Below are 20,430 nucleotides of genomic sequence, written 5' to 3'. Positions count from 1 at the left end.
GTACAATCAAGTCCTTAGCTTCAGTAGTTACTTGAAAGCATTAGGTAATGTCTAAAATCCAAATGTTCTGCGGACACAATTGAATTCGGTAATCATCCTTTAGGTATCCCAACAGTAAGCCCCAGTCTACCCTGAACGTTTGATGATCTCCCTGTATGTTATAAGTGACCCATTTCATAGCCAATATGCCAGATCTTGTTTAGCCATTCATGATGGGTAGGGGTAGCATTTTTCTTCCAATTCCTGTCAGTCACTAGTAATGCCTCTAATACCAAAACCATACATGCCTTAGAGTGTGCCCTTCCCTGTGGTGCAGTTTCCTTCGTCCAAAGTCCCAAAAGACATTCCCTTATCCTCATGGGTGGTCCCCCCCCCACCACCACTTCCTTCATTGTCCTGCACACTTGTTCCCAAAATGGTTTCAGAGCTGGGCAGGACTACTAAATGTGCACCCAGTTCCCCTGTCCCCTACATCCTCACCAGCAATCTGAGGATACCTCCGGGTAACATGGATCTAAGCCTCTCGGGAGTATAGTGCCATTGGGTGGAGTTTCATACCATATCTCCCTTAATAAAACCTCCCATTCCTCCTCTGATATTTGTCTGTCTAAAGTTCTCTCCCACTTGCCCATATAGGTCCACTTCTCCCGAATAGCGCCTTCAGATAAGTGCGTAGAATCCTAAAATGAGATGTGTATCCCCTGAATGAGACGTGATGTATTTTTCAAATGCGGCGAGTTGTCTGCAGGCTGCTGATCTATCGGGGGTTGGAGGATGTATAGCCCAGTGTCACAGCTGGTAACAGCGGAGCCTCTCTTCTTCTGTAAATCCAAAGGACTGTTTACACTGCTACAATTTTTTGACTTCCTGGCCATGCATCAAATCTTTGAGCCTTAAACATCCGCCTTTTTCCATTTCCTGAAGACTCCGGCCTCCATGCCTGGCGTGAACTGGGGTTCTCAAACAGTGGTGTGAATGGGCCCGGAATCACTGAGATAGGTCCCCGTTTTATCACATCATCCCAGACCTCTGCCACAAGTGCAGTGATCTGCGATGCCCGCATACTAGGAGGGCGATCCTCCTTGGCTAACCATAAAACTTAATCCAAGGGAGCCCCCACAACTGCTCTATTCATGGAAACCCAAAGTTTACTATCGTCCTACGAAAGACATTGTTTCAGCACACTCAATTGGGCCGCCCGATAGTACCGTCAGAAAACAGGAACAGCAGGCCCACCCCTTATTCCTATTCTTAGTATTTTAACAGGACCCCTGGACAAGGCTCCTTCACAATTGCCTCTGTTATGCAATGTTTGCGAGGATTGTCTGGTTGAGCCCCTGCATTCGTGTTCTCTTAGGTTGCTCACCCTTAATGTGATTTTCTTGGTTGCCATCACTTTCCCGAGGCAGGTGAGCATCAGGTGTTCTGTTAAACCTACTTTTTTGGTTTTCCTCCCATGGATTCCTTTGGTTCTGCAATCCTTCAGTGTCAGTGCTAGGAAAAAAGGTTGGAACTGAGGTCACGGGCCCAGCAACTCGATATATACTGGCCCAGGAGTCGTGTTGGGCACGGGCCACATCAAGGCATAAAACAGAGCAGAGGTACGCCCCTTGGTGATGGAAATGTTTCAGAAGATCAGCTGTGCTGGGATATGAATATCATAGATTAGAAATCCGTAGGTGGAACAGCCATCAGAAAAAAACAGTACTGAGATGTAAGTAATTTATTATTCTCTGAGCAGTCTATGGTTTAGTCAATTTTATAAGAGTCAGAGGGGAATGTTTGCAGCATATCAGAGCCCACAGTGTTGGATCACACTTCACATTACTCTTTATCATGGCTCCGAGTTTTGTGTCTGTTCGCCATATCTCAGCAGGGATCCCTGCTGGCATATGGGACCTGCAGTGCTTGTGCCTTTTCTACAGCATGTCTAGTCATGATATCTATCTCGAAGAAGTAACTTCTGCAGGGAATACCAGAGGTATATGGGATCCCATGAAGAGGATAACGAAAGGTCTGAATCTTCCTGCTTTAACCCTACAGTTGACGGATCGGACATAACCGTGACCTCATTGGGGTTGTGTCCACCTTCCCCTAAGGGCATATACAAACGGAGACTAGTTCTCTGAGGTCAGGCAAAGGTACTTTACCATACTTTCAGCGTCTTGTAGGCCATCATCCTCCGAAAGGGCATGGATTGGGAGGTGGCAGGCTCTGTGACTATCACTTTTACCACCTACAGGTAGCACACAGGTCTGAGACCTAGGCCCTTGGAGGCTGTATTTCCTGGATCATACAGTGCTCCCCATATGTTGGGATGGGATCCAGCAACTGTATGTCATTGTTACTTGGAACAAGTGGTCCCTGCAGTGATCTGCCCTTGTCAGTTTGGGGAACATTGTGTAAACCTGGGTTCTGCCATCTTCTGACCTCGGGCAGGCTATCGCCTCTGAATACTCGGGCGTGCAATCAATTTGCATGTAAATGCTGCTTATGCTAAATCATAGCAATCCCTTGTTTTTGGCAATTCGCTGCTGTTACATTTGATGAAAAACAAAACACAGATTAAGCTGTGAGAGGAATGCTGTAGAATTCACTACACAATAGCACCGATTGTGGCCACAGGGCCCATTGCAACACATTTTCATCAAAAGCATATTTAAATGTTAAGGAAAAAAATGTTTCCCTTCATCACAAAATATTAAAGCACAGGTAAATAATGAATTACGAGAAGGATATTAAATACAACTATTCACTTGAGTGGGTTTGTACATGTTGATAAATCCTAGAAATCGAGCAAATACTAAATACACAAAGCATATGGGACAGAGCCTTTTTTAGGGGGACATTAGGGTTCCATCAGGAATACTAGTAACATATAAACAAAATAATGCCCGGAGTCCCAGTTGTCCTACATCAAAATCTATGTTGTTCAATGAACCTATATCTTTGTGCAGTAAACTTTTTTCTTTTCTTTTAATTTCTCCAGTGATCAATTTTTAATAGTTCTGCCATTTCACCGTAACTAAAATCACCTGTCTGTGAAAATCAACATGCAATATTTACACATATCCTTTAATTGTGTTCTGCAAAATATCACACTTACAATTAAAATAAATATACATTTGCATATGGCATCTCAAAACATTTTCACAAAACCCAACTATTTGGGCTTCCTCGGGGACATATTGATTGGTGATACCGAGTTCCGCTTATGCAGCAAATTATGTTGCATCATTGTTGTATGTGGATTGCAATCATGCATTTGAAAGAAAATGTGGAAAGCTTTTTTTCGAATTTCCATACCAATAATATTCAGATATGGTTGGTATGGTATGGGAAGTACAGAAAGTAACAAAGGGGGTGGGGGAGGGTAACGAAGGGGAGGTCAGTTCGGTGCAAGAAGGGGCTAGGGGAATTTGTCATGTAGAAAAATCAAAACATTGGCTCATTGTTTAGGAACTCATGAAAATGGAAAATGTGCATTTCTGATATTCAACTGTTTATGTTGCCTACCCACCAAGCGTTGACTTGCCTGCCATGTCGTGGAGATCTGTGTGTTCACTAGGTATGTTCTTCAAGCATACTCTTTTGGTGGGAGGGGATTCCTACTCAATGCAAAGCCACCTATTGTTGGGAGGATGTGTCTCCAGTTTAGGACAATTCGATAAGAAACTTAATTCATTTAATTTTGACTAGATGAGTGATAAAGCTTAGATGATCAAATCTTTGAATAACTTAATACACAGAATCAATTAACACATACGGAGACCAACATCCTCCTTGCTAAAAGCTGTACAAAAAAAGAATTTGTTCAGAGAGTGCATAGGAGTGCAAATGTAATGGTAAAACTCACAAAGAGCGTCTTACAAACCTTCTGAGTCTTTCTCAAATGCCAGTATCCTGTCGCTGCTGTCTTCAAATTCCAAGTCTTGTCCCAGCAACAGGTCGCTCTCCAATATAAGGCCTCCTGTGCTCACTTCTAGGCCATCCTCCGATTCCACTGTAACAGACAAAAGGTCAATAAGTCAATGTGGGGGAGGTCAAACCTATTCCTAGAAGCATGCATTCTATGGGTGGGTTACGTTATCAGTATTCAACACTCTCACTGTGTGGAAGGCAATTTGATTTAAAGGGAACCATTTCCACACTGTCATTGGTCCCTGTGGCTTTAAATGGAACTCTGGTTACAACATGTTAACCTCGGGGATGAACTCTATGAAGTATTTCTGCCTCTCTAGTCGAAAATTCCTAACTTCTTGGAGAGCTCTATGTATACATCAATTTGATTATCACTTTTTATTGTAGCTAGTGTGCAAATACCTAAACCCGAAAGAACTTTAGAAACCTAGGCAAAGGGGAGATGGATGAAACATTGTGCTGGGGGTGGAGAGTTACAAAATGTAAATAGCTTATGGTGACAGGATTTATTGGCATTAATCAACAGACCATTTGTCCAAAAGGCCTTCAAATCTCCTCCAAGTCCAATCATACCTAATGGGTTGGTGATTTCTTCTTAATGTAATCTGTGGCCTATACTCCTCTTCTGCTAGCAACGTCCCAATATTCAATTTGATTTCAAACAAAACCTCCTAAATTTGCAACTACTTCTTAATAGCTTGGCACTAGGCATCAAACCAAGATTTTAAAAGGACTTTGCACAAAACGTTTCTTACAGATGTGGGCTGTTTTCAGCCACAGTCGCAGTGTCTCAGTGAAGCTGTTATAAGCATGGATAATCGTAATATGGATCTGGTGTGCGTGGCAATGTGTGTGGAGTTCAGATCAAAGTCGGAAGGGTCTCGCTACACAGACAAAGCCATGGTGGACACCGACATGCTAAACTTTTATGGACCACAAGAGACACTTTTAGATTGAATTTTTAAACACTTGTAAACACGCACACAACAAACCTAATCGTATCCTGGCGCAGATGGAACAAAACAAAGCTCAGAAGGCCAGGAGAACCTACTGGGTAAGACAATACCATATAGACAAAAAGTAATCCAAAATCACAAGTTTATTTAAAGAGATGATTTTTGAGACCTGCTCTGGAGGTCATCAGGGAGCTTGTCTCAGATATAGTGGCAGACTGTTCCACAATCTGGGTCCGGTCACTGAAAAACACTGATCTCCTCTAGACCTGTACTTCATCCCAGGAATTACAAGGAGGAGTTGGTCCTCCGACCTAAGAGTACGAGTGGGTTGGTATCGTTTCAGTTTGTTTATTAAATATGCTGGTGCCATGTCATGCAAGCATCGATAAACCAGGCAACCGGTCTTAAATTTGATATGATTATTTTTAGATAGACCAAACACCAGTCTGACTCCGGCATTTTGTGCTTTCTGGAGACGATGGATTTGATTACTCAGTGCTCCAGCCAGTCAGAAGTCAGAAGTCTTGAAACACTTGTGTATAGGCGCGTTATAAATACCATAGCATATCATATCATTACAGTAATCAAGGTTTGAATCGACCAGTGCCCCCACCACTACCACACTATCTATTTTAGGCACATAGGGTAGAGCTTGGCGCAGAAGGCAAATATTATAGAATACGGACTGCACCTTGGCTGATACCTGGGCATTACATCCCAGGTCACTCTGCCAAATGCAGCCCAGATTCTTTACCTTGGTAGAATATTTAAGGCTAGCTCCCAAAAACTGAGGAGGAGGGGGGCATTTTCCTCCTTCAAGGAGATGTTTAGGCCCAAACAAGATCACCTCTGTTTTTTTTGGGGTTCAATTGCAGCCAATTTTCCTCCATCCAGGTACCTATCTCGTCTAGGCATCTAGTAACCAAGGCAAGAGCATCCTCTACATCATCAAGCCTGATGTACAGCTGAGTATCATCAGCATAGGAATGAAACCTGAGATGATATTTTTCCAGAATATTCATCAAGGCACGAAGATAAATATTAAACAAAAGTTGAGAGAGACGATCCCTGTGGCACACCACAGCACTAAGAGCGTATTTCTGAAAGAAATCCCCGCACTTGAACACTTTGCTGACGGTCGGTAAGAAAAGATGTAAACCATTGAAGTGCCCAAGGACCCACATTGATCAGATTTTTTAGGCGATCTAGCAAAATACAAGGATCCACCTTATCAAATGCGGCCGAGAGATCAAGCATCACAAGCAGGGAGAGTCTCCCAGCATCTCCTGCCTGCAACATGTCATCCCAGACCGCCGTAAGTGCAGTCTCTGTCCCATGTAATGGACGGAAGCCAGACTGTAAAGGATGGAGTAGGCAGTGATCTTCAACAAAGTCCTGTAACTGTTTAGTCACTACTTTCTCCAAAATGTTGCCTGGCCAGGGAAGACCCGCAATAGGGCGATAATTGTCATAGTCTTCCGGATCCAGTTCTGGATTCAACAGCTACACAGCACGGAATGTAAAGCTATAACAGTTATCAAACTGCAAAACTACTAATACGAGCAAGTGCTCTTTCCCTTTTTTTCAATCAGGAAAATGGTCATAGTACAGTGGGTAGATTATGATGAACAAGACATTGGATGCTAACAGGATTCATATTCATGCTGCCCAGTGAACCGACAAAGCATTTTTTACAGAAAACATTACATTCATGTTTGAGGTCCTTCCGAACAGTGCATGTGAGCTGTTCCCACACTCTGCCCACTGGAAAATGATACCAAACACTGAAGAAAAGTGAACACCTGCACAGATGAAAAAAGTGACTTTTTTGTCACATCTTATTTAACTTTCACAAACAAGGGTCAGTGTTGCGTTGCAAGGAAATCTGCATACCACAAAGTATTGAAACAGCATACAATGCCATATAGGCATTCAGAATAATCACATGCACCTGGAACCTCTAGTCTCAAAGGCTTTCCCCTAAGCAATGTGCAACTGCAATCCCAGCGGACTCATCATACCTTGCACTCAAATATATGAATAATGCTCTCCACATGTGTGTGTTTAGGCGTACACTTCATAGCTTCTTTCGCTGAAATAATTCTGCCACAGTAAACGGATTCACGTGTTGATTCATATAAGAGACAATTGGAAAGACCAAATAAGCACGACACAAACTTAGTATTGTGATCAAATTTCAAATCCAAACTGTACAAGTGGCATTCTCACCTGGTCCAGACCCACAGCTGAAGAACTCAAGCAATGAAAACGTGACCTCCGACAAAACTGTTGTAGGAATCAGAAACTTAACAACTCTTTCCCCATCCTTGGCTTTAGTCTTGTTTTATGCCATAACAGACTAACAAAATCTAAACTTCCATCGCTTTGCAATAATCTCTTGCATACTTCAGAAAAAGTTGCGGCCCGTACTGTGGTTCGGTCATGCCCACCTGCTGCACTTCAAATCAGAGTGCAGCACCTTATTCAACTACTGCCATTCCATTGCAGTGCTGGACTAAAAGGTTTGGTATGAACTTGTCCTCATTCCTAAATGACTGCACTGAAGCCATTTGACTTCCTCCAGTCACCCCTGAGGCAGTCTCAACCACTTGTGAGATTGTTCATGGTACTGCTCTCCCCACAACTTAATTCACCCTTTAGCATATGCCATGATTTTATATGAACTGAACTGCCACATACATGCCAAAGAAACACAAATGATGCCAAGACTAACAAGAACTGACATTGTTCAACTACCACTCCCAGCCCTTGTTTTCTATCCATCAGTGAGCGGATGATGACAAATTTGCTAAAAATGAATCCAGCAAAAACAGATGATCATCCAGAACAGCTTACCCAAATGTGGAACACTCCACTATGGACTTCAGTATTGGGAACAGTCACTAAACCAGGAGACATTGCTTGCGATATTTGCTTCATGCTAGATCACAACCTATACTTACACACTAACTGAACTCTGCAGTTAGGAACTAGATTTCCACTAAAAGTCGTAGAACCAGCCCAATCCTTTCCTCACAAGGTTGCCATCACCAGTGCCATGATATGCCGCCGAGTAAGCACTTCATCAGCCTATACTAAACGTCACACAAATATTTTCACTGTCTAAAACACATGCAGAACACAGCGCATGACTCTTTAGCTGCATTGATTGCAGAGACTGCAAGATCTCGGTTTTCAGGGCTAATCTACTGTCTTTCAAACAGCCAAATTCAAGAACATTTTCATCTTCCACTGTACCTTCTGTGGCCAATCTCAACTTTCCAATGGACGAAAATCACACCACTATGGCCCACAAATCTGGTTCGGCCTCCGTGGACTACATAGTCCACAATGATGGCTGTACTCAATATGTGTTGGGGGACATCCTATAGAATGCGTCCCTGCTCAATACACTACATTGAACAAAGCAGCCACTTCCAACACCTGGATGTGCAACCAATAAATCCACTACACAGTAAAGGGAAGTTGGAAGGTAGTGTGGCGAGTCAGAAGGACACAGATCCTCTGAGGATATGATGTACTATATTTTATTAAAGTAAAACTGTAAGGCATAACTTTCCCTCACTATGGGTGGTTGTCAGTTGTGAATGTCCAAATAAAGAAGTTTGCTGTGCAAAACTACCCTAGCTGACCCTACGACTACGAAAGCTAATTTAAATACGGAGAATTACTCCCTTCTCCTGAGGGTAGTTCTGGTTCCAGTCTCTATGTTTCTCTTCAATATGCAATCCATAAATAGTCTTGTGACTTCCTGTATCAATCTCGTTAATTCTTCAAAAGGGCTATTGAGTTCTCGCTCTTTGAGGTTCCCCTTTGCGGATATCTTATAGACTATGTTCTTGGCTGTTACTCTCAGCATATCCTTCGAAAGTATTATTGCTCTTGTGGGCTTTCCCCCCCTAGATTATTACAGGTCACTTGCTTTTGGTTTACTTGACCTGTATTGTGGCTCTGTCCCCTAGTTCCTCTAAATCATGGCTCGTATCTTTCTTCCTTTTGGTACTGTATTCGTCTTGCACACCATATAGGGCTAAATTTTGTGGGAAATAATCCATTCATAATGCCTACTTGTGGACACACGCAAAGAGATGGGATAGCGGCACAGCGCTGTTTGGCAGTCAAAGGTTCATTCTTTCAGAATGCGTTTAAACGGAGAGCATAATGACAGCAAATGCTTTGTCCATTCCTCTACCTCAGAATAAACTCTATTCTGGAAACAAACCGCTTTTATACATTTGGTATTACATTTCTTCAAATCACTACCTAAATAGGAACACAGAGTCAGGGTCTCAGGGTACTATTAGTGCAGCTGCTACGTAGTGAAGGCGAGCGTCCCCCAGATAGCACGATCCTCCCCACAATGAGAGACAATAATGGACTCTCCCAAGATGGGAATAAGGCTAAGACAAAGTGCGGGTGAGCTTAAATGGGAGTTTATCATTCAGAATAGGGCATGCAAAGGACTCTGCAAACTCCGAGAGCGCTCTGTCTAACAATAGCAAAGACAGGCGTATATATTTACAAAAAACGTCATAAGAACCTACATACTATAGGGGGCACAAGTTCGTGGGGATTGGGTGGCGACGACTAACTATAGGTGCCGCTGTGATGTGGTTTGCCGTGGTTGGTGGACGTCACTGGTTACCCTCGTGGGCGGGCCGGGCCGGTCAGCTGGGTTAATCTGGACGGTGTGGTTGTGCCAGCCGTGACCAGTGTCAGTGATGAACGTCTTTCCTGGCTTTCTGCCCTAAGGCCACGCACACCACATTCATTCAATATTGCAATATTATCTTCCCCAGTAAATCTTCCAATAGGTTATTCTACAGGTTAATGCAACACAGGAGGAATGCACCTAGAGTGGGGTCTTTTGGTGATACATCAATACATGGTTACCATCGTCCTGTTGACCGGGTATCATAGGTCGCGAGGTTGGGTCTCAAGGCAAGGGACGAGCTGTCCGAGTTAACATGTCCCGTTAGAAGTCATTATGAATGTGTTCCTGTAGTGTTGCTATAATATTGGGTGTCCTAATTTTACAGGGGCCATTAACCCAGGGTGAGCCGGTGGGTCGTGGAGCCTAAAAAAGGGCGCCTTCGGGCCTGCGTTTATTGCCGGGGTTTACTGCTGGGTTGTAAATAATTCAGGTGGCAGGCCGCGGCCCTGGGTGCTGCGGGGGAATGTGAATGTTTGAAGCGGTTCCAGCCGAATTGGGGGAGGTGGAGCAGAGCAGCACAGGCCTCTGCTTTTTCGTCTGGCAGGCTTCAATGTGGAGGAAGGGGGAAATGGCCTTGCATATGCCCACAAAGCGATTTTCCTCGTGTGTTGCAGATTTAAGTGGAAGAGGCATAAACATTCATATAATATACAATACTCATTGAGTCTTTTCAAAGCTTATGTTTTCAACATTGTTAGTGCCTTTTACATGGCCATTTCAAATGCGTTACCTATATGTTAAGTATTTAACAACCACAACATTTTGTTACATTTCTATACATACGCGGTAAGCGAGGTAGTAGTAAGGTTGGTGGAGCACGCAGGAACAACCGGCTAATAAGACTGATGGCAGTGACACATGGTGAGCTTGAACATACATACTGTGCATTTTCGTGCACCATTTACATGAGCTCCCAATAGGGTTGTATTTGTCTTCCTTTGCACTCTAGCAGCATTAGTTCAGTTATGGCATGGGACCTTTGGGGTGCAGTCTTCTCGGCGAAACATATAACATGAAAACCCCGGGACACTTTTACCATTTGCGCATAGCTACGGGGATGTGGGTACTTGAACCCGAATGCCATATAAGCACACATTCTGCCATCTTCATGGAGGTTACATGTTTTAGTCAGAAAGGTCATGGAGAGAAGAGTTTCATCACAGGTAGTTTGCTTATTAGTATTTGGGGGCTCTGCTTTTGTCAGGGGACCATTTTACAGTTCTTTTCCACCCCGGCCCTGCTGGCCGGGTCATACTGGGAACAGTGATACACTGCTGAAGTTGAAATGTTACAGTGTCTGCATCTAGCACTAACTCATGTCCGTCTGTTCGTGGGAACGGGCTCTCAGCGGATCTGCCAGGGAGCTGCGGCCGCAGGGACAAGAGAGACTCTCCAGGGGTGGGGGCCGTGCTGTGGTGCACAGGGCTCAAACCATTTTGATTTCACAAAATGGTTTCCAGGGCCTAGCTAAATACAGCATGTTTGGTCAATGTCTTCAGCCAGTGGTCCACCCGCCACCTGGGCCCTGGTGGCAGGAGGAACCCCTGACGAGCCATGGACTTCACAGGGGGGAGAGGCTGCAGGGGAGGGGGGTCTCTTGGACCAATCCTCCCATACAGTAGGTTATTTCCACTCATGGCATATTCCAAGAATAAATGTGTATGTGCGAAGCATGGGGTGTTTTCTTACTGCTAGGCAAGCCTTCTATGGTCGTGTGCACAGACCAACTGATTAGAGAACTAGTGTTCACTCATTTTGCAAAGTGCCTACAATTATTTATTCATAATTTTCCACATTTTCCCCCTTCTCCCACGGTATTATTATTCACAGGTCCTGGGAAGGTATTGTTGCTCTTGTGGGCTTTCCATCCTGGACGATTACAGCTCCCTTGCTTTTGCTCTACTTGACCTTGTTTGTAGCTAAATTGCCTAGTTCTTCTAAACCCCGATTCGTATCTTTCTTTCTCTTTGGTATTATATCGGTCTTGTACAAATCTGGTTACTTTTCCCTTCTCCCGTTGCATTATTATCCACTGGTCTTCTCTCTCATTCAGCTTTTCAATGCTTCTTTCATTTAAATTAAAATATTTGTAGTACATTTGTTTCCAGGTCAACTCTGTTTTATACTGAGAAGAGTCGCGTGCATGGTTTAATGATTCCCCTTGGGCCTCCGCTTATGCTTCCTGTTCTCCCAGTTACCTTCATTCTTGAAGGAGAATGCCTTTGGTAGCCCTATTCTGTGAGTATCTTCACTCTGGTCCCAAACCGTTGATGCCTTCTCTTTGGCATCTATGTCTTCGTAATCTCTTGCTTCTTCACAGTGTTCCAGTGCTTTGCTAGGCAACCGGACAACCTGTGACCCTCTTTTGCCAGTGGTATCGGCGATGATGGTTTGTGGACTCACGGTCAACCACGGATTCTCCCTTGTGGTCTCACCACCACCTTCTCCTAGTTTCTGCCCTATCAGAATCTCGTTCTTCTGGTTTGCCGTATCGCTGGCATCCCTTGTGCTACAATATCAGGTAAATTTGAAACTCGCGAACTTCCTGGTTTTCATCTCCTCCAGGTGTTATGCCGCTTTGGACCTTCCCAGGCTTGCGTATGCGTGCCTCTCTCATCTCTCTGAGTGCACATTCTCCTACTAACTTGTCACGGAGGATTGTATATACTGATTTAAATGGACATGTACTTTTTCCATAAGATAATGATATCTATTGGGTGTTTCTTCCTCCCAGTCTTGGCACTTCATAGTTTCAGGTATTTTCAAACCTCCAATGTAGGCCACAGTCGGTGTAACTTTAGGGAGTTAATTACTGGAAAGAATCCCTTGTCACTGAAGAGGGAGTCTCTCCCGGTGAGGTCCCACTTGCCTCTACCCTAAGGGAGGGTATTGTGGAGCAGGCTTTGGGAGAAGGAATGAATTCCCTTGATTCGTCACAGTAGATAGATGTTGAAGCTTTGGACAACTGGCTTCAGGGCACATGTGGCTCTGGCCAGGTTTCAGATGCCCGAGATGGATGGAAAAGGCCCAGAGAATTGATCTTGGAGTAGTACTGTTTTTTCTCCAGACGCAGAGCCAGAGGATGTGGTCATAAGGAACTTGGGAAAGTTAATTCACCTCTTTCTGGTGCCGTTCACTTGCAGCAGTGAGAGTTGGAAAGGTTACAAAGTCACCAGTCAAAGAAGAGTGATGCCAAAGGGTCACAAAATGTTATCTGTGTCTTGAACTCACGCAGGAATGGGAATCCATCTTGCCATTCAACAACACTATTTGCAAGGGATACATACAGCGAGGCTAGCATTAGTGATGAACATACCACCCTGGTTGCAATGGGCACTGTGATCGTTTGCGCAAGATCAAGTATTAGAAGTAAATCAAATCAAACTGTTCTGATGAATGAGACATCTGTACCCTTGTCGACAAACAGTTCTCCCGATCTTCTGGGCATGAAGGTCAGTAAAGAGCAATAAGCACTTCTGGCTCCCCTCCCAATTCACTTCCTGAAAGTACCCCTCTCATCCTAGTTAAGCATTACCCAAGGAGCTCCGAGTGTGTCTCTCACACACAGCGTTTCTAGATAGGGCGCAGTTAAGATCATGCTCCTTGAAAGAGTGCAGCAAGTGTTCTCACTCCCTCACGATTTAGTTCCGGGAGCTGTGCTTAGGGGAAAAGCCTGAACAGCCGTTTCCACTCTCTAGAATGTGTTGGAGAGAAGCGGAGGATCGCCATGACGTCATTGGTCAGTGAACCCCACCGCTGCTAGCAGGGGAAGACTACACTGGAACGGAACCCCACCCTTCACAACAGTAGGCGACTACCCCGTTAGGATTGTTCAGAATATCACATCAGGTACTCCATGGACCTGCAGTGCACAGTCATTGCATTAGCTGGACATTAGGGAAAGTTGGGTAAGGGGACTAATGAGGAAGGGCTCGGATGTGGTTAGAGAAGCATACCATAGGGTGTACAAAGGGTAGAACCACTGTAGACATCTATGATTGTGCATTATTTTCCAAATAAACCTTGCTTGCTGTGGCACTCTGCGGCAACAGAGAATGTCTGTGTGGCCGGTTGATGTACTGCATAGGCCAGTTCTACCCAAGCTGTCTATGGTTGAAGTTATAGTGCCCCACGCTACTAAAACACTCTTGAAGCTCTTTCCAGCAGTTTGCGAGAAAGAGAGAGGGATCAAGAGCAGGTTAACAATGCAAAGAAAGGGGTCCGGGCAAATTCTTTCAGCATGTGCTGTCTGCATTTGAAAGACTTCTAATGTCCATGCTTCCCTTTCTGGCAGGATTTGTTAAACGAACACTACCACTTGACACCCTCCTATCTGAATGCACCCCTAAACGTATTGACGAATTGGACTATTCATCCCTTTTCCCCAGCGGGGAGCCACCCCCTTTGAGGATATGGAGGTGAGCCAGCTCAGCAAGACCCTCCCCAGGGGCCTAGGCAAGTGGGACCTCACTGGCAGTGATTCCCCTCTCGCGAACAAGGACTCCTATTATGGTAAGGAACTACTGGTCGGGAAAACACAATGGGCCTCATTACGAGTTTGCCGGTAAAACCGTGTTCATTACTGGCATGCCGGAATGAGCGGGTCCGTGCACGTATGAACCCGCCAATAGCGGGTGACTACGAGTGCGCGAGCATGCGCGTTCCCCCATGCCGGTAGTGGCAATACCGCCATGCCGGTAAAGGGCCTCCAAGCCCCCTATACCGGCATCGCGGGGCCCGCCCATTGCGCTACCGCCTCACACTAACCCGTAAATACCGGCACGGTAATACCGGCGTGGTATTACCGTGTTCGCAAAAAATGGACCCGGAAATTACGTCATCGCACAGGAACGGGAAATGGGCCGGCGGCCATCTTTAAAAACACAATCCATTGCAATCCTCCACAACCAACACTCCTCCCGTGTCGTCGTGTGTCAGGAGAGCATCACCATGTCCAAGGCCAGCAGGAAATCCACCCAGAGGAAGAGGAAGCAGCGGTTCTCGGACGCTGAGCTCACCATGCTCGCCAACACACTGGAAGAGCATGCGGACGTAATACGCTGCACAGACCTCAAGCATGCGGCCCAAACCCGCAAAAAAGAGGTCTGGCTCGAGTTAGCGCAGAGGGTGACAGCAGTGGGGTGCGCCCCAAGGAGTGTGCGCGACTGCCGGAAGCGGTGGGACGACCTCCGCCTCCGTGTCCAGAGGACCCTGTCCGAAAATCGGAGAGCCGCAAGGGCGACAGGCGGTAGGCCACACTCCCCAGTCCAATTGATGCCATGGGAGGAGACGGCAAGTCGCTTCATCAACACCGAAAGCATTGAGGGGATCGGAGATCAGGAGGTTGGGGCGGCAATCACCACAGAGGAAGGTGAGTGTACCATCGCAACCACGTATCACGACACATGATGTGGCCCAACTGATGGGGAAGTTAGAGTGGGCAAGGCGATGCATCAACATACCCATAGATCAATCATAGTCACTTCCCGCACCACATGGACGCAGAGTGACGACCCCAATCCCAACAGAGGTGCCACATGACCCAACCATGCCCATGCACCCACCACACAGAGACCAAACTAATGCTACACCACCAGCCATGCATTGATCCCCCACATACCCCCTCAGTACACCCAAAGCAACAAACCAGAAATGAAATGATGGCTGAATGCATGGACACATCCCACCACAATACATCACAGCCGCCAATTGACCACATCACTGATGACCCGCATCTCTTCTATCCCCCAGGCACTGACGACGAAGGTAGACCAGTGGACAGGGGTGCGAGCACATCCAGTGCACAAAAGGGGTCCAGGGACACCCCAACACAACCGTCCAAGGAGAAGTCATCTGCCAAAGCCAGCATGCCACGCAAGGCACCAACCCTGCAGGGAACACCTGCACCCACTGACCAACAACCAAAAACCACAACAGTGGTAGCCCTGCCGCAAGCCACCAAGGACGTTGTGTCCACAGAGGTGGAAGAGGAATCAGACATGATGCCTGGCACACCCACCCCAAGCCCAATTGCCAGCCCCCAACTGCTAGCACAGTCTGAGTGCCTCCACAATCCGTGCCTGCATGATTCAGACCTCGGTGAATCAGACACTGCGCTGTTCGAGGACAGTGCCCCGGAGGATGGCTCCACGCAGCCGCCTACCACCACCCTGCAAGGCACGACTCTGCCCTCCTCCACTCTGCCCTCCTCCACTCTGCCCTCCTCCACCCTGCCAGCAACCTGCAGTCCTGTGGACGTCACATCATTCGAGACCCGCCTGACAAGGGTCGAGGCCCGGCAGGAGTCCATGCTCCAGATCATGCAGCAGCAGGTAGAAGCAAGCAGAGAGGCCACGAGTGCCATCGTGAGGGCAATAGCAGCCAATACTGCAGCAGTGGAGGCATCCACGCGTGCCTTCCAGGAGTGCATGGGGACACTCACGGAGGCCATCCGTGCAGGTAACGCTCCAATGCAGCGGCCACACCTTGACACAGGCAGTCCATTGAGAATTGACACTTCCGCCACAACTACCCCTGCCACCTCGGCCCAATCCAGTCCGGTGCGTCACATGAGGAGGAGCGCACGACGGCCGGCCATGGCACCACCCAACACCAAGATGCAAAAGAAATGAATGCACGGACAATGACATTGTGGCAGGACACATTGTGGAAGGGAGCACTGTCCGATGCACACATGGGGACACTTAGCATCTGTGTGGAGGGAGAGGGATTTCACTGGGGTGTTTGGAGGGGAATGTTAATATTATCACGTGTATGTGAATAATACACCCGTTGTTTGCAAGCAATTCAATGGCTGGACATTCCTAATTTTGTGCATGTACATTCAATGTGTGATAGCGTACGGTTGTGAACTGCTAAGTATACAAGTGTGCATGCCCACATGCAGCCAGTGTGTCACTGGAACATTCCTTCCATGGTCCGTGCGTTTAAGATGTACACGTGGATTAGTGCTTGGCGTACAGCATGGCCATCCCGTGCATCATGTACTGGCAGGGGGGCTCCTTCGCCTCTGTCTCTATCCCCTTCATGGTCACCCGGCCCATGCATGTCTATGTCAGTTGGCAGTGGTACATTCCTCCGGACGCACATGTTGTGCAGCATGACACAGGCCATTGTGATATTTGCCACCCCCTCAGGCCTATATAGGAGTGCACCACCAGAACTGCATTGGCATTGTAACCGCGCTTTCACAGGCCAAAGGTATGCTCAGGCAGAACACGGGTACGAGTGTGCACGCGATTGTAGTCCTATCCATGCCAGTTCAGCGGTTACGCATTGGGGTAAGTAGCCACGGCCTGAAGGTATATCCTCCATCACCTGCAGGCAGATTGGAATAGGTGTGTCACTCTGACCTGCCAACTTTCAGGGCACTCAGTCATGGCGGCAGCTATTTGCTGTGGGCATGCACATGTCCCTGTACGTATACGTAATAGTCACATCGAGGCTATGGATACTGTAATGAGGTGTGGGACACTGGATGTGGTTTGATAGATGATGCAGGGTGTAAACATGCATGCTGAGGCAGATGTGCTGTGTTAGTGCGGCAATGTTTGGCCTCCAATTCATGATGTGTATTCTATGCATGCTCACAATTATGCATGCTCACACTGGCCACATTGCCAGGGTTACCATCCTGTTCAGTCCTGCATTGCTTGACATTGCCATGGTGGCCTGGTTGTGGCTCTTACTTGTCGTCATCCATATGCATAGTTTGGCATTTGTGGCCCAGTGATGTGTCGGGTTCGGTTTGGCTAGTTCAGGTCTGGAGTGTTTGGCTCGGCATGCACTCTCCACTCACTGGCTACTGCCACCCAGGTGCACTATTCCCCCCCCCTTGCCACCCAGGTGCAGTAGCCCCCCCCTTCTGCATCTGCACTGATCAGGTCCCCACAGCACAGCCATGGGACAGTTGTGCAACTCACCAGGCTGCCAGGCACGTGGTCCAGCATGCGTCAGAGTAGTGGTTGTGAAATGCCATGCAGCTGGTCCACTGTGTGTTGGTAGGTGCCTGGGGCCAGGAAGTGTTGCACAGTAACCACCTTTATTGGTGGGGGGATGGCAGTGCGTATCTCGATGTGGCTGGCAATGTCATTCTGTGTCATGTCCACTATGGTGGTGATGGTGTCACGGTCCAACCGGTCCAGGGTGTGCGTCTGCTCAGGGGTTGGTTTACATGGGCTGGGTCTGGTGCAAGGGATTGGTGGCTGCCTACGTGGCACTGGTGGCTGCGCTGGTGGCGATTGCTGGCCATGTCTCGCCCTCCTCCTGCGTCTCCTCTGTGCTGCCTGTTGTTGCTGCTGTGGTTGTATCACTATGGGCGGGTCCTCCTGCAACATGTTTGATGGTGCTAGTGGTGGCATTTTGGTGTGGGAAGGGGTGTGGTGTTTCATTGTGCGCCTTTTGTGATGGCCAACTCTGCATTGGCTATGCCGGGGGGGGGGGTTGCGGTGTGTGGGTGTGCTCAGTTCATACTGGCACAGCCTCCTTTGACTCCACCTGTGGGGATTGTGTGCACCTGTGGCAGCTGCCTTGTATCTTGGTTGCTGTTTGCGGGTGGTCCGCGATGCCTGTTTTTCCGGCATCATGCAGCCCGTTATTACCGTGTTCGCGATGCCGGTATTTGCAGGTATGCGTGGGTTGTGATTGCCCCCTATTACCGGCATGCCGGTATTTACTACCTGAGGAGGCGCGTGTACGCGCCTGTGCCGCTATTAGCGGCACTGTAAATAACGGTGCCGTTAATACCGGGTTTGTGGGTCAGAATGCTACGGAACGTTAAATGATGCCGGTATTTACATACCGGCATCATTTTTCCCTTACCGGCATAACTCGTAATGAGGCCCAATGTCTGCCTACATGGGAATCGGAAGAATCAGAAAGACTTACTTCTGTTTTTAACTCTGCCAATAATGACATTTCTTTAATCTCTTTGGCTTCAGGTAATGTTAGATCCCAGCTGAATGTCAATCAAAGAAGAACGACACACCTCTTCTGTTTGTGACGATGTACATAATAAAGACAAACCTTGAATGGGGAAGGCAGAATTCTATGCAGAGGCGAGCCTCCGACAGGAAAACGTTCTGGAGGGGCAGAGCCACTCTAGACCACAGAGCCAGTGGTAGCATAGAGAATAAACAAAACACTTGCTAGATGCCAGAAGGCTGGCATCCTGACCGGCAAAGAGGTCTGGGTCAAGAAGGATGCCGGGACGGTAAAGCAACCATTTCACCTGGTAGCGCGACCACATGGAAGCCATGGTGGACCTGGGGCCTGTTATCCGACGCCGAGACCAGACTGCAGCAGAGAGACCAAATCCCTAAACTCTGCACCAGAAGTCCTAAAGCTGCAGAGTTGAGCAGCGGAAGGGAAGCAAACGCTACCGAAAAGGCAACGCTGTGGAGAGGGGCGAACAGAGACTTTAATGTCTGAGGCTGGGAAGGCCACACGGGTTGCGCGAGCCAGATAAACCCGAATAGAGACAAAGCAGGCCTATTAGAGGGCTTTGGGGAGCCCTAGGAAACCGGAAAACATTGACACTCAAGGCTGGAAATGCCACAAGGGTTATGGAAGCCCAGAAAAGCCAAACGGGCAGATGCCATACCGAGGCCCAGCTTTAAAGCCCGACTAAGGGCCTAGGACTTTGGGTAGTCCTGAAAACGAGAAGCATAGTGAATAGAACTGGGAGGATAGAGGCCCTGGAGGGTTCAAGTGTTTGAAAACAAGACAAGGACACGGTCAAGCATCAAGCGGGAAATGGAGGAGTTTTTATTAAGAAAACCTTGTCTTGCCATGAAAAAAATTAAACCATATGAAGTATATGCAAAGACTTAAAAACGTTGCATACAAAACCTGCAGAGAAGAGAGCCGTAGGACTGTACTGCAAGAAATTGACAAACTTTTAAAACCTTCTTCTTTGATAAAGGTATCGAAGTGTTGGGCCAGCAGAAACCAACGACAGAGGTCATTGCCCTGGCCTCCTTTTTGTTATCTTTTCTTAAGTGATAGATCCAGTTAGCGGAATAGGATTTGGACTAGGACTGTTCCTTTTGGAACATTTGATGAGCACCATTGGTTTAAGTTTGTTAGGCAGGGACCTTCCCTCATAGCGGTAAAGCTAGATATGCGTTTTCTTTTTCTTTTAAATAAACAACCTTGAACAGGCCAGTACTTCGACCGACTCCTTCTTCTGGTTCGCCACAACGTGGTGAAGTTAATGGATGTGTGTATGGGAAAATGGACTGGTGCTACCATGATCAGGAATCTCTAATTTGCCTATTTTGAAGGAAGTTTGCATTAGTGCCAAGGAGATCACAAAAGTAAACCCTGGGATGTGCACCAAGGGCTGGATTTTACAAAGCAGACAAGTGTGCAGTTGTTTTGCTAATTCTAGCACAATCACGTTAGTGCTAAAACGGCCATAATGTATGGGTTAGAATTGGCCCTACCAGGCCCGAATTTACCTCTTTCCTGCACCATAATCTGCAGACTAACCTCACAGATGAGACCCTTCCTTGGTGACTACCGGTTCCTTTGGAGAGTCGGTTCTGCATGCTGATGCTAGACAGCTGATGGAGGACCAAAAAGCCTTTGATAACACCAGTCATTACATATGTGTTGCGCGGACTAGGGTCCTTTTTTCTAAACAGATGGTCATGTCCCAAGCCAATGCTACTTTGGACTTCCAGCTCCGGTTTACTCAACTATAAAAGGTTGGTGGACCCCAAGGGCACACCGTTTTTGCAACAGTCTTTCCTTGCCATGTACCCCATGTTTCGCTATGATTCAGGTCGGTATCGG

General features: G+C 47.0%; 1 protein-coding gene across 2 annotated transcripts in view; it reads right to left on the bottom strand.

Moving 5' to 3' along the window:
* Positions 1 to 20,430, bottom strand: part of ZNF513 (zinc finger protein 513) — a 253,222-nt gene that overhangs the window by 192,852 nt on the left and 39,940 nt on the right. For both annotated transcript variants that reach the window (XM_069605477.1, XM_069605476.1), the window contains exon 2: positions 3,875 to 4,003. Coding sequence is in view for 1 of the 2 variants with exons in the window: in XM_069605476.1 (XP_069461577.1) it covers positions 3,875 to 4,003 (129 nt within the window). In the remaining variant the exon portion in view is untranslated. The remainder of the gene's footprint in view (positions 1 to 3,874; positions 4,004 to 20,430) is intronic.

The sequence above is a fragment of the Ambystoma mexicanum genome, chromosome 4p, assembly GCF_040938575.1.
Source record: "Ambystoma mexicanum isolate Mex_15411 chromosome 4p, UKY_AmexF1_1, whole genome shotgun sequence".
Classification (NCBI taxonomy): domain Eukaryota; kingdom Metazoa; phylum Chordata; class Amphibia; order Caudata; family Ambystomatidae; genus Ambystoma; species Ambystoma mexicanum.
The sequence above is the reverse complement of the archived record's forward strand: the minus strand, read 5'-3'. Positions and strand labels throughout refer to the sequence as shown.